This window comes from Aulonocara sp. 'chitande type north' Nkhata Bay, linkage group LG15 (genome assembly GCF_057382095.1).
Source record: "Aulonocara sp. 'chitande type north' Nkhata Bay isolate Kocher_YH1m ecotype deep benthic linkage group LG15, A_spYH_male_GT1.1, whole genome shotgun sequence".
Taxonomy (NCBI): Eukaryota; Metazoa; Chordata; class Actinopteri; order Cichliformes; family Cichlidae; genus Aulonocara; species Aulonocara sp. 'chitande type north' Nkhata Bay.
In genome coordinates this window covers 4,018,416-4,034,058 of record NC_141358.1, presented here as the reverse complement: position 1 = coordinate 4,034,058, position 15,643 = coordinate 4,018,416, and the positions used below count along the sequence as shown (strand labels likewise).

At 42.7% G+C, this 15,643-nt stretch overlaps 2 protein-coding genes across 9 annotated transcripts in view; both read left to right on the top strand.

The window, feature by feature from the left end:
- The window catches only part of hmgn3 (high mobility group nucleosomal binding domain 3), a 37,988-nt gene extending 36,371 nt beyond the window's left edge, over positions 1–1,617 (top strand). For all 8 annotated transcript variants that reach the window (XM_086265424.1, XM_086265427.1, XM_086265426.1 and 5 more), the window contains one exon: positions 760–1,617. In XM_086265424.1, the coding sequence (XP_086121550.1) occupies positions 760–767 (8 nt within the window). In that variant the 3' untranslated portion in view covers positions 768–1,617. The remainder of the gene's footprint in view (positions 1–759) is intronic.
- Positions 1,618–5,910: 4,293 nt separating this feature from the next.
- Positions 5,911–15,643, top strand: part of phip (PHIP subunit of CUL4-Ring ligase complex) — a 44,333-nt gene continuing 34,600 nt past the window's right edge. The window contains exons 1-9 of the mRNA XM_086265419.1: positions 5,911–6,065; positions 6,179–6,237; positions 6,323–6,352; positions 6,504–6,563; positions 9,450–9,600; positions 9,837–9,935; positions 11,549–11,709; positions 14,156–14,377; positions 15,225–15,325. Coding sequence (XP_086121545.1) covers positions 6,026–6,065; positions 6,179–6,237; positions 6,323–6,352; positions 6,504–6,563; positions 9,450–9,600; positions 9,837–9,935; positions 11,549–11,709; positions 14,156–14,377; positions 15,225–15,325 — 923 coding nt within the window. The 5' untranslated portion in view covers positions 5,911–6,025. The remainder of the gene's footprint in view (positions 6,066–6,178; positions 6,238–6,322; positions 6,353–6,503; positions 6,564–9,449; positions 9,601–9,836; positions 9,936–11,548; positions 11,710–14,155; positions 14,378–15,224; positions 15,326–15,643) is intronic.

Here is a 15,643-nt window from a genome sequence, read left to right as displayed (position 1 = left end):
TTTAAATTTTCATTTATTGGTTGTCATAAATGTCTATGCTGATAGACTGGTAAAGACCTAAAAAAGACATGCGCTAGACTGAATGTAAAGAATCAAACAAGACTTCTAGGTAAGAGTTTAAAAATATGACATTTATATAGCTTTTATTTTACAGACTTAGCGCAGTCTCACACCCAAGATGTGACCTGATGTTTATCCTTTGTTACACTCAATGTTTACAGACAGTATGACAAAATGCAAGAAGACTAAAATAGAAACTAGTTATTGGCATCCCCAGCAGAAAACGAGGAAACAATACGACAAAAGTGAAATAAATCAGGTGCTAATTTAGCTCAGTGGTTGGGGTGGCTGCCAGGCCAAAGCGCCATCGAAATAGGTTTGCTTTTGACCCGAGCCGCTTTGGTGCATGTCCTACCTGCTTCAGTGAAAACTATCTAATAAAGATGTGAAAAAACACATTAGCTCAACTTTTAAAATATTTATAAGCCTAGAATTTCTACACAGACAAGCATCCCTATAACTCCCTGTAGTTGTTAGCAAAACCATCCAGATAACTCATTTGGAAAGCCTTTTACTCTACAGACAATAAACCAAAACATTAAGTGATCTTTACGCAAAATAAGTTTGGATCTACACTGTTTGAAGGGTTGGTTACCACAACTTACTGGTTGGGTTTTCCCCTCCGTGTACCTCATTGGCCCTCTTACGTCTCCTGGGGTAAATAATGGCTACACCTGCATGTGTGTTTTTCACCTCCAGGTAACTGAAGCAGCAGAAGAGGCGACCGAGGAGAAGGCGTAAAGGCACGGGCGCGTCCATCGACTCGCCCCCTCTGACTCCATGGCAGCAAAGCATCTTTTTTTACTGACGATTTTGTACCATGCTGAATTTTTTTTAGACTTGTGATAGTAGAGATGGACAACCAGCAGCCCCACCTCCCGTATCTTCACACTCCTTCCCCCACCTCCTGTTTTTGCTCCATTCTCCTCCTCCCCCCAGCATTCTGTATTGCTATACTGTATGCCTCTTAGAAGCAGAAAGGCAGAATGAAGTGGTTTTATCAGACAGCTGCAGATGTTCTTTGTTTTGCCCAAGAGGAGCTGTAAACAAGACTTTTTTTAAATCTATAAACCGGCTCTACCTTCATTCGTAGTTATGCTTCTCTATAATACATCACTTACTGGCACTTTGCCTGCAATCGGATGATGGTCACACCATGATGTAACCCCCTTACGGCTAAGGTGAGCATATCAACAGTTTGGTTGCAGAGCCACAAGAAACCAGTTCCACAGTCACCATGGAGAACATCTGCAGCTTTTTAAAAATCTTACTTTTTAGTCACCACCACTGTGTTTCACATAGCTCCTTTTGTATGTGTATACTGGAGTGAATGTGTTTGTGAGTCTCTGTGCTTGACTTTGTTTCCTCCCCCTTTCCTTTCCTTTCTTTCTTTCTTTTTCTCTCTCCCCTGAACACCTTGTCCTGCAGCAGAGTGACATAGCAATAATGAGTGGTGCTTCTGTTCTAGACGGCTCTATTGGCTTTGGACCCTCTGGGCTTCTCTGAGTTTCATCCTGTTGGGAGAATATTTTGAAATAAAAGAAAAAGTTGATGTCTCGTGGGACTCTTTTTTTAGTGTCTCTTCACTCGTTGGTAAATAAAAACGTTGTGAAATAGGTTCTGCATTTGGACAGCAATGCCATGTTTTGTTCTTCCCCAGACACTAGTAGGCTGTATTTTAACTGTATGCCTGCACACAGGCTGCTTTCCCTCTCTGTGTTCAGGTTTTACAAGTACTTTTTAACCAACACAAAGCTGCCACTCTGTGTCTGTGTACACTTTTGTGTGCATGTGTGTGAGGTCGCCAGGGGCACGTGGCTGTGTTAAATACAACTGCTGCGTCAGGAAGTGAAAGGTCAGCATTTGCCAGAGTGGTGGGACCAGTGAAAGTGTTGGGTCTCTCCATTGCAGGACAACCTGTCACTCACACTTGTGGGCCTATAGCCTGTTCCTCCCTCTAGCATGTAGAGGTGAAATGATGGCTGTGCAGGTACTGCCACATACTGAGACAAAACTGTACTGAGATGAGCCTCGGTCAACAACATGATGCCTTTTTATCACCATTCAGCTGTTGGATGCTGTAAAACACAAATATTGCTATAATGTGTTTAAGTGGGAAACACCTTTTAACCCAGTGTTACCCCTATAGGTACTTTAGTGTGCTGCAGTGGGACCTCCAGGTTTTTCAAAAGGTTCATTTAACCCTGGAGAACCCATGGGGTCAGATCCGACCCCATTGGTTTACTAGGGAAACCATGGGGTCATATTTGACCCCACGGGTTTTCCAGGGTTAAAAATATACATAAAATTACTTAAGACACAGAAAGGAGTTTGATCAGCGCACTTGCCCACAAAGAATGAATGGGTGCAATGTATCAGAAAGTTCCAACTCTGTGCAAATATGTCCTTCTAGTGTCCTTTTTTGGTCACATTTAATTTACAATTTACAAGATACATTGTTAAACAACAATGTATCTATTTTCTTAACCACTTAACCAGTTTAGGGTTGTGCTGCCAACTCCCAAAAAATGATTTTTCACCTTCAGTAAACATGAAACAATCATTTTGAATAAAATGAAACTGAAATATATACAATAAAAGGTTTGATTTATTCAAATGCTTACCTAACCATACCACTTTATTTATAAAGTGCTTTAAAAAACAGCAGGGCTGACCAAAGTGCTCTAAAATAATCGCAAACATAAAAGACAAACACAGGACAGAGAACCCGAAACACTAAAGAGCTGTAGAAGCTGAATGTATACCAATCAAGTAAATCTCTTTTGAGCAGATTTGATTAATTTATCATTTTACATTATATAAAATTATGTGGATAATTTACATGTGATTAAATTAGTTAAAGCATTTTGACCAGAATTTTATTTTCAATGTATCCCAGCTGTCATGGGGCCAAAAGCAGGGCACATCAGCCCAGGAGCTCCTAGATGCAAGGTTATGGTGCAAACCACTCAACCACCCTTAGTGATCTAGTTTTATATTTTGTTATTACTTTTAAATTTTTTATTTACCTTTTTTTTTACTCATGTTTCAGGTGGTTTTATTCGTTTCATTGTCAGCTGTAGCATCTTTATTTACTCAAATATGCAGGGAATTTGAAAGTGAGACAATTTCAGAAATTCAGAAAAAGTGTAGCAATGCAAACACAACCCTCTGTGAACGTAGCAGAGTCACAGTATTGTAAACATGACAAGTCTCAACAAAAGTAGTGAAAGATTTGACCACTATGATATTTATTTTCACGTTTTTTTTTAAATTATTTTAAATTATTTTCATTGGGGTTAACTAAAATGTTTTATCACACCTACTTTTACTTAACCTTGATCATGACACTTAAAAAAGAGCCATTGTATTAACCCACAGAGCAGACCATTGAATCCAGACTAAAGATATGAGAAAGGTTACGTGGCTGCAAAAGTACTTAGCTGAAACTTCTATTTTCTAACTAGTGAAGACATCAGAGTCCTGATTGTCTGATGATTGTCTCTAGCAGGGAAAGAGTGTTGAAGCCAAGTAATTTTCCACACCTCACAGGATTTTTAAGCTATCTGGCAAAGTTTAGTAAAGGGTGTGGATTTGCAAGGGTGTGGATAAACAAGTATCTCTGTGTGGACTGTTGTCAAGATAACCTCAAACCATTTCAGATCTCTTTTTTAATGTGATTAGTATTTATCAGTGAGCTATTTATAGTAAAAGAAAACCTGTAACTGATTGCATCTTTTCATAACCTTTGACTCCTCTTAGGCCCGTAAAGTGACACATGGTGAGGTTGCCTCCTTGTGGTGGTGTCAGCCCACACAATAAACTTAGTCATAAGAGTTCAGGTCAACCGGTAAAATACAAGTTAATGATTAGGCTGAAAAACCCATAACTGATCATCTAAATATTTTAAGTATTATTTTAACTTTTTTTCTGTGCTTTAAAAAATATATACAGAATTTGTTGGTCAAATTACACCCAATCAGTGAAGTCCACGGATGGACAGTTTAATCTGGCCTGATACGATGCGCACATTTGGAAGAGAAGATCGAAAACTCTGTCAGGGGAGGGTCAGAATACTAAAGTGGATTTTTGAAAAGCTCAAATATTGCTTGTTCCTCTCAGAGTAATCGTCCACCCACCTATCTGCCAGAACGCTTTTGACATGGAATAATGGTAGGTGGTGTAGCCACTGGTGATGAGAACACTCTCTGTTGAGTTCCTGTCCATCTGGCAGCCTATAAATGTTGTATTATTTGTGTTTAACGTTGACAAAATGAACCCATAATTGCCTAACGATGCAACATAAATGACAAAGTTGTGGAAAGTGTCGATACAGACCTAATTTGTGTGCGTTACACTTGATTTTATTTGAGTTACACCTTGTTAGTTTTACAAATAGAATGGCATTACTCTGTTTAAAATAGACAAAAAAATTAAGTTGACTCTTAGAAGCACGAAGCCTTATAGCATCTTCCCAGATGCACTGTTGATGTGTTAGATTTGAAATAGTTTATAAAGAAGAAATTAAAATGTAGAGGTGATATGTTTCTGTACTAGTGTTAATCATTTGTGCAGGTAGACTGAATTATATGCAACTGTAAGTGGGTGTGAATATTTCAATTTAGCTCAATTGTACCACATAGGCAACTTCACACATGTAAGCTATAGATATGAGTGAAAAGAGAAAAAAAACAGAAGATATGTGGCAAAATATTTCGAAAAAGAAAACTCCAAACTGTTGTAAAATGATCTGAAACACGTGTGGTGTGTATTTACCTTCACTTTCATTTGTGTCTTACTTGCAGCAGTAAACATTAAATGTGGGAAATAAGATTAGACCAGGAGGGGTTGTTTGTCATTGGTGACGTGGCTTTTAATAAAACTATAATGTACGTCCCTTGCACACATATTATTGTGAGTTTACTTTAAAAAGTAAACATTAACACCAAAGAGTTGCTGTTCCTTTTTTTTTCATTCACAGCTGTCACCGAGGCATCCTGTCATGCATTTCCTTGATAACCCCCCTTGATGTGTGTGCCTTGTCTCAGTGTCTCAGTTGCCACTAAATTGCTGTAACTCACGGGGTTTCATTCATTAAGCTGCATTCCCCTTCTCCAACCCTTCCCCCATTTTATTGCCTGGTAGTATTTGGAAGAGAAATGGACGACTTCCCCACCAAACGGCTCCCTGAGAGAGTGGGTGTGTTAGCTAGGACATCTTATTACACAATAGCGACAAAGTTACGACAAGCGAGACCAGCAGCAAGAACACGGAGAGCTGATAAGAGAACAGGCTAGCTGTGGTGTTTGATAATAAAAAAATAATAATGATAAACTAAGCTGAAACGTTTGCTCGCCTGTAAATCCCTCTCAAACACGGGAGCCATGTTCTGAACCCGCCAGCTACGAATATACAGAAAATAAATATGGCAAGAATTAGGCTGTGGTAATCCGCAATAGACACTAAATGACAGAGGAATGGACTCTAATGAATAAAAATGTGATAAATGCCGTCTAGTTACAAAATAACAGCCATTCTGCAGCAATGTGTCCTCTCCTTTAGCAGGCTGCCATTTCTACCTCCCCTCGACGGCGGCGTACGTGAGCCACAGCGCCTGTATTCTTCCGCAGAGGGCTTGCGCTTTTTCCTTTGAGGGGGAGGGGGATTAAAACAAACATGCCTCCACGGCAAACCGGTCGTAAGTGAAATTCGCCCCAGCCGGCGCTCAGTACAGCCACAATTTAGCCATTCGGTCTTTGTTAAAGGAAGGCGGTGTTTGGCGGGGTGAAGCCTTCAGCGCGCACTAATTATCGCTCCGCGGAGGTATACTCCCGCAGCCGGGACTTCGTGCGAGCGAAGCTGAATGGAGGCAGCCTCTTCCTGGTGGATAAACAGTGACAGCTACAGGGCAGCCACCTAGACCCACCACACAGGCTCTGGCGCTGCCCTGGCAAACAACACCAAAATGGCTTCAGACAGTACACACATCGCGCAGTTGACTTCTGGTGAGTAAAGGAGATCGGAAACTATGTCACGGTCGTTGTAATATCCCCCCAATTTCCTCGGTGCCCTCTTCTAACGCAGCTCCCGTCCTCTTCTCCCCCTCCAACCATACCAGAACTGTACTTCCTAATAGCCCGATTTCTAGAAGCTGGACCGTGTCAAAAAGCAGCCGAGGTTGGTGTTTTCGCATTTTAGGAGAATTTATAATATGTCGGCAATTGTCACGAGGTGTAATTCTGTATTTTTATGCTATTTTCAGACCCTGATAAGGGAGGTGGAGGAGAAGGAGGTAAGCAGTCAGCAGCACGAGAGAGATGCTTCTCTCTGCACTGTACTTTGTGATGTTGCTTTGACTCTGATTTACCATTTACTGTTTTAAAACATCACCTGTAACGTCTATAAACTGGGTGATCACGGTCCACACTGTTTTTCCACCTCAGCTGCTGCCCAAAAGGCTGGACTGGACGGGGCAGGAACACCCCGGGACGTACGAAAATTTGGTAAGGGTGCTGTATAACTGAGGAAAAAGTTTTTAGAGAGCAAAATAAAAATTGAATTTCCCGCAATTTTTAAATCAGGTGGTGGAGCACAAACTGAAGAAGGACTTTGCAGGGCGAGTCGGCTGCAGGCTTTAGGGGGAGGGAAGCTGCTCTTTTTGGAGCACTTACAAGGGGCTCGGGTCCCAACCATGTGTGCGCCACGGTGTGCGAGTTTGGTGTCCATGCATGTCCAAAAGGTTGCGAGAGTTGTTGGTGAAAAATGTGTGTGAAATGTTGATACGTCATGAGTGTTGTGGTGTAGGAGCGCCAGGATCCGGAGGAGGGACTCCCTGCGCCACGAGCCTCTAGGAGAGAGAGAGAGATGGAGGCGCTCTTGTCCTGCAAGAACCATAATTTGTGTGCATGGGTTGAAAACACACAGGGGGGCACAAGAGTTAGAAAACAGGACTTTTTTTTTTATTCGTGGGGAATATAAAGAGTATAGTCAGTATAGCCGGAGACACGGCTCGCCCCCTGTTCTTTGAGGTTGTTGTGGAGTGGTTATTTTTTATTATTTGGGGAGAGGGTTGTTTTGGTGCGAGCTCGGACGGAAAAGCAGAGGAAGGATCAGTCGGTGTGAAGATGCGAGGTAACGTTCAGCTTGATGTATTATAATCGCGCTATTAATTGGAGCGCTTAATTGTCATGTAAACAAACGGGGCTTTCGCCTGAAAGCGGCGTTTTTACGCATGGGGGCGTGGAGTGAATTCACCATCCTCTTACATATTTGTTTCCGAGTCAGACCTGCTAAAAGCGCGCACTCCCCGTTATCTTTTTTTTCTTTTCCCTTTTTGTGTTATTTTAAAAGTTTTATTTTAATACTGATTTTAAAAAACAGCGACCTGGTTAATCTACGAGATAATGTTTGTGGGGGACGATTTCCGTCTTCACGTCCCAAAGCACACACGGAACTAGATGGCGTAAAGTGCAGCTTGATCGCCATGTAAATGTATAGGTTTAAGAAATTATTGACAGCGTCGTTCTGCCCGCTCGTATGAGTGTGTGTGTGTTTTTTTCTTCTCTCTTCCTGCTTGGCTCGCTGGGCTCTCCGTTCCTCCTCCTCCCGTCCCCAGTCTTTCAGCCTGCCTCCAGTCTATTGTGCATAATTTCCCGTATTAAAAAAATACTGCGGAGGGGTTTTAATTATTAGACCAAGCGGAAGCAGGGAGGTTAGAGGCAGGAGGGCAGGATATCGGCTGGATTTATTTATTTATTTATGATTATTTATGATTTTTTTGTGGGTGTTTGTAGTTAGATGTCTAGGGGGGGGGGGGGGGGGGACGCTGTTAAAGAAGGGGGTTGGGCATCACTGAGGACTCAACAATGATATTGTAATAATTAACGATATTAATTGCGGCTAATTAACGAAGGCGGATTCATTAGATGTTCGATTGCTTTCGTGTCGCATTTCAAACTGATCAGGAAGACGAAGCGCAATGAAATACGGCCGTGTTTTTGAGTGGAAGTGGAAGCCTGCATCGTTATCAGCACAAATGTGTTTAGACTCATTTATTAACGGATTAATTGTCAGTAATAATACACTTTAATGAATGCAAATCTATGTCAGAGGCAGTGATGCTTGAGGTGAAAGATGTTTGTAGGGCTATGAATGGAAAGCAGGATGTTTATAATAATAATAAGAATAATAGCAATACTAATAATGATTACATAGAGGGTAACTTGTAGTGGTGTGGGGCTTTGTGATGGTGCAGCCGTGGCTGGGGGAGTGTTATCCATTACCCTTCAGAAGGAAGGAAAATGGAGCAAATTGTTATTGCACATCACTTAGTTTAGTGTGTGTGTGTCAGTTGTGGGTCTGCGTGTACCTAAGAGGGGCTGATATGTACTTAGAAACACTGATCACGTCTGTGAACCAGCAAGGATGTTGAAAGCAATTAAGGGGTCATTAATTGTGTGTGTGTGTGTCACAGAGACAGATAAAGGAATGGAAAAAGTGTGTGTGTGTGTGTGTGTGTGTGACTGAGTGGAATAATTGTTTAATTTCAGGCTTACGTGTCTGAAACAAAGCCGATGACTGCACGTCTGATTTGAGTGAATACATTTAAACCGATCTGGCTTGCTCCAAGTAAACACACTGCTGCAGTGGAATCAGAGAGGCTGTGTGTTTATAACAGCGTAGGTTTCTGTGTGCTTCATCCTTATGTTGCATGCCACACCCCCTCCATCCCACCACACTGTTGTAGTGCGTATGCTGCTGGGAGCCGCACCATTTAGAAGCCTTCATCTTTTTCATTTTAGTGTATAAATACGTGTCCGGTTGTATTTTTATTTCTGCAGTTTATTAAAAAAAGGAGGATCTTATCTGTTAGTTTATCTGTTATCGGTTTAGTGTGATTTCCTCTGACACACTCAGAGAGCAGAGGGGCCTTTACTTGCATCCGCATTTGTGGAAGTGGCCTGGATTTTTCAGTGTTTCTGTTTGCTGGAAATACTTGAATTTGAAATTAAAGTTTCAATTTCCCTTTACTTTGCAGCCACCGTTTGCCTTCTGACATGTTTTCACCCCCTGATGTGTTCGATAGATTTGTAGATTTTTGTGTGTGAAAATTGGCGTAGTAATGTGGAACCCATTTGTACCTCCACTGAGACGTTTTCTTTTTCACACCACTGTCGTCGGGTTCGAGCAGCAGAAATCATCCAGCTGGTGGGGGTTTGATGTCTTGACACAGCAGCTTTTGGCAGGAAAGCTCTTTGAGCACATTTCTCTCAGCTTCCTTTTTATCTTTTTTTAAACTCTACCACCCTCCCCCCACTAGCAGTAGTTGTTTTTTGTGGTCATTTACCAGCCTGAAGACAGATTTAATCTGAGTGTATGCTTGCGTTCAGGTAAAGCTCTACAGGCACATCACGCCAGACCACCTGCTGCAGGTCTGCACCAGAGTTTGTCCGCTGCTGGAGAGGGAGGTCCCTGCCAGTGTGCCTGGACTCACCAGCCTTCTAGGAGCTGGCAGACAGAATCTTCTCCGAACCGCTAAGAGTGAGTTCACGTGCAGTGCATTTGCATACTTAAATATACACACGTGCAAAAACACCCACTCGCTCAATGCCTGTGTCTTCCTGCGTGTAAGTGCTGACTTACCAAGACATGGAGTGAATGTATACATTTGCGTGGTTATGCAAATATGACTGCATACATCCAGATCAACATGCACAACACACACTTAACTATAGCTGTGCATGTGCTTATGCATCTGTGCTGTGTGTAAATTCCAGGTTGCAAACATGTTGTGTGGAAAGGCTCAGCGCTGGCTGCGCTGCACTGTGGACGTCCACCGGAGCCACCTGTTATCTACGGGAGTCCGCCGAATATTGGTAAGGAAAACAGTCATTTTGGTAAAGTGGGCCAAAATGACTGGGCCAACTATTGATTTGCCTAAAGAAGTCTGTATGTTTGCACACAGACTTGTGGACTTGTTGTGCTCCACCTCGCACTTAATAAACATGGCCATAGTTTCCAAAAATCAGGGGGATGCATCTACAAATAATCCAAAAGCTCCGGCTCCAGACGTGTATAAGAGCGCTGTTTGGACAGTTTTTTTAAACTCCTGGATCTGATGTCAGTGTCAGTGAGAGTGGATGTGCTCAGTACGACCATCTCAGTCCAGGATTATACTTGCTTGTGGAGATGCACATGGACAGCTGTGGACACCATGGATGAGTAGTCCTTCCTGTTCTATTTTTTTCCCCAAGTCCTCTTGGAATCCATCTGAAGCATTCATGCGAATTTTGGCACACTGGTTGCAAAAAACTGCAGGTCACATGGACACTTCTCTACAGAGCATCTCATGAAACGTGAAGGACGAAAGACCCTCTATAAACTAGCAGATGCAGCAACTATACCACCGGCATCAGATACAGCGCAGAGGAGCCTTACTCATCTACATTCAAACCTACTGTGTGTCAGGGACAGCCAATCAGAAGAGGGTTGTGCTGCGGAGGATAAATAAGATAAATGAGGATTATTTTGAATGGTGAATCATACAAAGCCAATCTTAATAAGTCCAAGAGTGAAAAGATGGAGGTCTTTTTTTTAAAAATAATTCACTTTAAAATATTTCAGCATTCTTATGCTCTATTGTAAAAACTTGTGTCCTTCAGATTAGCAGAAGAACAGTGTGTAGAGAGCTTGATGGAAACGGTTATGCATCATGAAAGTAGCCGCATCCAAGTCTTACACCGCCAAGCGCAATGCAAAGTGTCGGATGCAGTTGTGTAAAGCACGGCGCCACTGCACTCTAGAGGAACAGAGTCGTGTTCTGTGGACGAGTCCAATGGACGAGTCTGGGTTTGGCGTTTGGGTTTACTTTGTGCCAAGTATAAAGTATAAAGTTTGGCGGAGGCAGGATTATTGTTTTTGAGGGGTTTGAGGGAGCCCCTTAGTTCCAGTGAAAGGAACTCTTAATGCTTCAGGATATCAAAACATTTTGGACAATTTTATGCTCGTAACTTTGGGGGAAAACTTTTGGGATGGCCTCTTTTTGTTCCAACATGATTGCGCACCATTGCACAAAGCAAGGTCCATAAAGACATGGAAGATCGAGTGTGGTGTGGAAGAGAACTTGACTGGCCTGCACAGAGTCCTGACCTCAACCTAATAAAACACCTTTGGGATGAATCAGAGCAGAGAATCCGAGCCCGGCCTTCTCATCCAACATCAGCGCCTAACCTCACAAAGGTGCTTCTGGAAGAACGCTCAAAAATTCCCATAAACAAACTCCTAAACCTTGTGGAAAGAAGAGCTGAAGCTGTTATGGTACCAAACTGACAGGATATTAAACTCTTTGCATTAAGATTGGAGTGTGCATGGGAAAGCAGACGAGTGGAGACTTTTGTCAATTTAATGTATATTTAGTGACGTTTACATCTGTACATTCTGTACAGTCGTGTCTTTCCGTACTAACGTGCATGTTTTTCTTGACATCCAGTGGAGACGAGCTTCTGCCGTCGACTGAATGGCGCCTACCGTCTCCGTCAGCTGGTGCCCACGGCCGTGTACACACACATGAAGATGCACAAGAGGATCCTGGGACACTTGTCGTCCGTGTACTGCGTGACCTTCGACAGGACGGGGCGACGCATCTTCACCGTAAGTTTTCCCACGCGCGTTTTTGTTCGACGTTGCGTTGACACATTAGCTTGTGAACGAGAGCCTGTTCGAGTCGAATCTCTTGTGGCTGCTGCGCGATTGCGGCGGCTCTGTGTTTGTTTAGAGTCACGTCTCGCATTCTGTGTTAGATTGTTACAAGGTGCCGCTCGCTCACCAAGATGCACAAGCATCTGCGTTTCATGCTGTAACGGTTCTGCTAGGCGGTAATTACTGTTTACCTAACTGTGGTAGGACGCTTTTACTCAGTGACTCACAGCTATAACCTGTTGGGTTATACGTCGGGAAAAACTCAGACAGCTGTGCGATGATAATAATCACGGGTAATGAAGTGAAAGCATTTATCTCAAAAGAAGTAAGCTGACCTTTGCCCCCTGGGTGCCCGTTGTATACATTTGCCGCATGCCTTTTCCACCTAGTTTGAGAGAGGTACAGCTTCTGGTAACGTGTTAAATGGTGAAGGAACAATGAGACAATGTTGATTTAATGTCGCCGTCCTTCTGTTTGGAATCTTGAGTCAAACACTGCCTGCTGTTCTACACCATTTTCAGCTTTCACTTCTTAAATCTCTAAAAATGGCTGGCTGCTGAGAGGAGGAGGAGGGGGTTAGATTGAGTGTCTCTGTGTCTTTTTTCCTGTTATCTCTCTTTCTCTCTCTTTCTCTCCCCCCGTCCTCATGCTATGCTGCCCCTCCTTTGTTCCTTTCTCTTCCTCCCTCCCCCCCACTCTTCATCTTGCTATTTCTCATCATAACTGGAGAAAATGTTTCCTCTGAGGCGCTGGCTAAGTGCCAGAATTAAAATTCATTCTTGCTCTCCCTCACTTTCTCTCCCTTTCCCCCCCCCCTCTCTCTCTGCTACTTTTCCCCCTCCTTTTATCACGAGATCATTTTTATTTATATATGTTCTTATTTTTAGATCTCTTCAGTCCTTTTGCTCAGGCTCTTATGCTGTTTCAGGCATATTAATTGATTATTTTGTGCGCCCTAAAGATTCGCGGGGATCGTTGTGTTCGGTGAACAAGTGCACGCAAGTTTGGTCCAACAACAGCTTTGCTGTCAGTTATATCGATTTGCATAACATAATTTTAAAAACAGCCAATTCTTGTGGTCACTTGAAAAGACAAATCGAGAGCAGTTGGTTTGTGCTTGTTGTCCTTGTGACTGTGGTTAAAATCTTATCTGTAGTTGTGAGGAAACAGGGAGGATTGCACTTTGCTCTTAAATCTATGGTGGTGCAGACGGCGTGGCAGGTCTCCCAAAATGCTTTGTAGTTATAAAAGGTCAAGGCTTTCGGGGCAACCAACACGTCAGCTGATACTTAACATACAGCACTGTGTTAGTTATTTTATAAAGCGTTATGATTTTTCAAAAGGTTTCAGGTGCATGTTGGAGCACATAAAATGAAACACCGTCATTAACAGTGTTTGACCCTCAGCGTGTCAAAAATTCTTATTTTAAAGCGAAGAAGTTTAATTTTATGAAGCGTTACATCCTGAAATCGCTGGCTTTTTAAAACAAGTGGATTTGTGTTTGTGTGTCTTTCGCGTCTTCATCACGGTTACCTGTTACTTAAATAATTTTGAGCTCTTAACTAAAAAACAGATGGATCTGGCAACGTGTTGAATCACGAGCATTTTAACCGTCAGCGAGTTGGATCGCAGTCAGGCACTCGCCCCAAAGGCGGTTTCACGATTGAAGACTCGATCGTGCACTTTGATTGCAGACTTATGAGTGTTTAAGGAGAATCTGAGCTAACAATTCTTGTAAATGCTTCACTAACAAAGCTTTTTTTTTGGTAACTATTTATAAATATTAATAGAATTATTATTTGCTTCTACTTTGCTACAAAACCGTTACAAAGTAAGAGGAGATGAGTTGGTTCCTGCCTGATCTATTTTCTGTCCCTCCGTTCTAACAGTCGAGTTCTCATGTGTGTAAAACCAACTCTGTGTCATCACATCCAGTCTCAGTCTACTGAGTCAAATGTAATCAGCCTAAGATATTCTCAGACCACAGTAACAGTGTGCGTGTTCATTTGGCAGTGCTCACTGTTGTTTTGCATTGATAACATTAGCCAGGGAATGTGTTTACATGCCAGCTGCGGTCTTTTTCTCTTTACCTGTTAATAATAAGCTGATTACAGTGCATGCAAATGCACCGTCAGTGCCTTGAGATGTTCATTGTAGCTTTTTTGTCAAAAAGCAAATTAATCATTGATCTATTTTTACATTTCAAGAGTCTCTTTCCCTCCTCTGTTTGTATTCCACATTTGCCAATTTGCTGAGAGTCCTGCTCTGCAGCGTGCCCAGATAGATTTTGGAAATCTTCTTCAACTTCACATTTTTAATTTGTCTTCCCAGAAGCAGATGCGCTGATCTCAAATGTGAATCTTCACTCATGTGCGGTGGTGTTTTCTTTCTGTCCCAGGGCTCAGATGACTGTCTCGTAAAGATCTGGGGAACAGATGACGGGCGTCTGCTGGCAACCCTGCGCGGCCACGCTGCCGAGATTTCCGACATGGCCGTCAGCTATGAGAACACCATGATTGCCGCCGGCTCCTGTGACAAGACCATTAGAGTGTGGTGCTTACAAACCTGCGCTCCTCTGGCTGTCCTGGAGGGACACGCAGCATCCATCACCTCACTGCAGGTATTGTTTTAAAGCTGTTTTTATTTCATATTCTTTACAGACTGGGAGAAGCCACCACAAACTGCAACTGCATTTTACTGTAGAAAGCTAGGTTTTTACTTAACAGGCAATATATATCTATATAAATGTTTTTGTGTTTACAGCACACAGTTTAACTTGTGTCATGTTTTATCTGTGCAACTGCTTTCAGTTTACTGGACGCTTTGTTAGTCACCCTTATCTGCTCCTGGCTGGACGCTCTTTTGCCTTTATAACTGCTTTTAATCTTCATGGCAGAGATTCAACAATATGCTGGAAGCATCCCTCACAGATTTTGGTCCATATTGATGTGATACCATCACACAGCTGCTGCAGATTTGTTGCACATGCATTGTATTAAAAATCACATCCTAAAGGTGCTCTGCTGGATTGAGATCTGGTAACTGTGGAGGCTGACTTGAGGGCAGTGAACTCACCGAGATGTTAAAGAAACCACTTTGAGATGATTGGAGCTTTGTGTCATCGTCCTGCTGAAAGCAGCCATCAGAATATGTGTTGACTTCAAATTCTGACCCAGCATCTGGTTGTTACAGCAGAAATTGGTGCTCATCAGACCCGGCAATATTCTTCCAGTTTTGGTGAACCCATGAGAATTGTAGCTTCAGTTTGCTGTTCGTAGCTGACAGGAGTGGCACTCATGTAGTCTTTCTGCTGCTGTAGCCTGTCAATGCGATTGGCTGATTCCATATTTGCTTTAAAAAGCAGACAAACAGGTATACTTAATGAAGTGCCCAGTGAGAGCGACTGTGTTTGTGTGTGTCTTTGTCCTCTGTTCATTCCGCTAACCTCTGATTGGTTGTGTTTGCAGTTTTCTCCTCTCTGTAGCGGCTCCAAGCGCTACCTGTCCTCCACTGGAGCTGATGGCACCATCTGCTTCTGGCAGTGGGATGCACGGACACTCAAGTTTGGGTGAGAAAAACACACGGTCTCACCTGCACAAACATTTCTCACACTTTGTGCATCAAGCATTTTGTCAGCACGTCATCGCAGCTCCTTTTCAGACACGGCATACATAACACAGTTGTCCTCATCAATCTGTAAGTGACAGCGTTCTGTCATTCAGATAAAGGTCACTTTTTGAGCTCATGCTCCTCACGGCCTCATTCAGTGAATTGCGCAGCCGCGATGTAGAAAGCCACGGTTTGGATGCGATATTTGGCATGAGATGACACGTAGTTTTCAGTGGAGTAAAAAGACTTATTTTTATTTTTAGAAGTTGATCTGAGC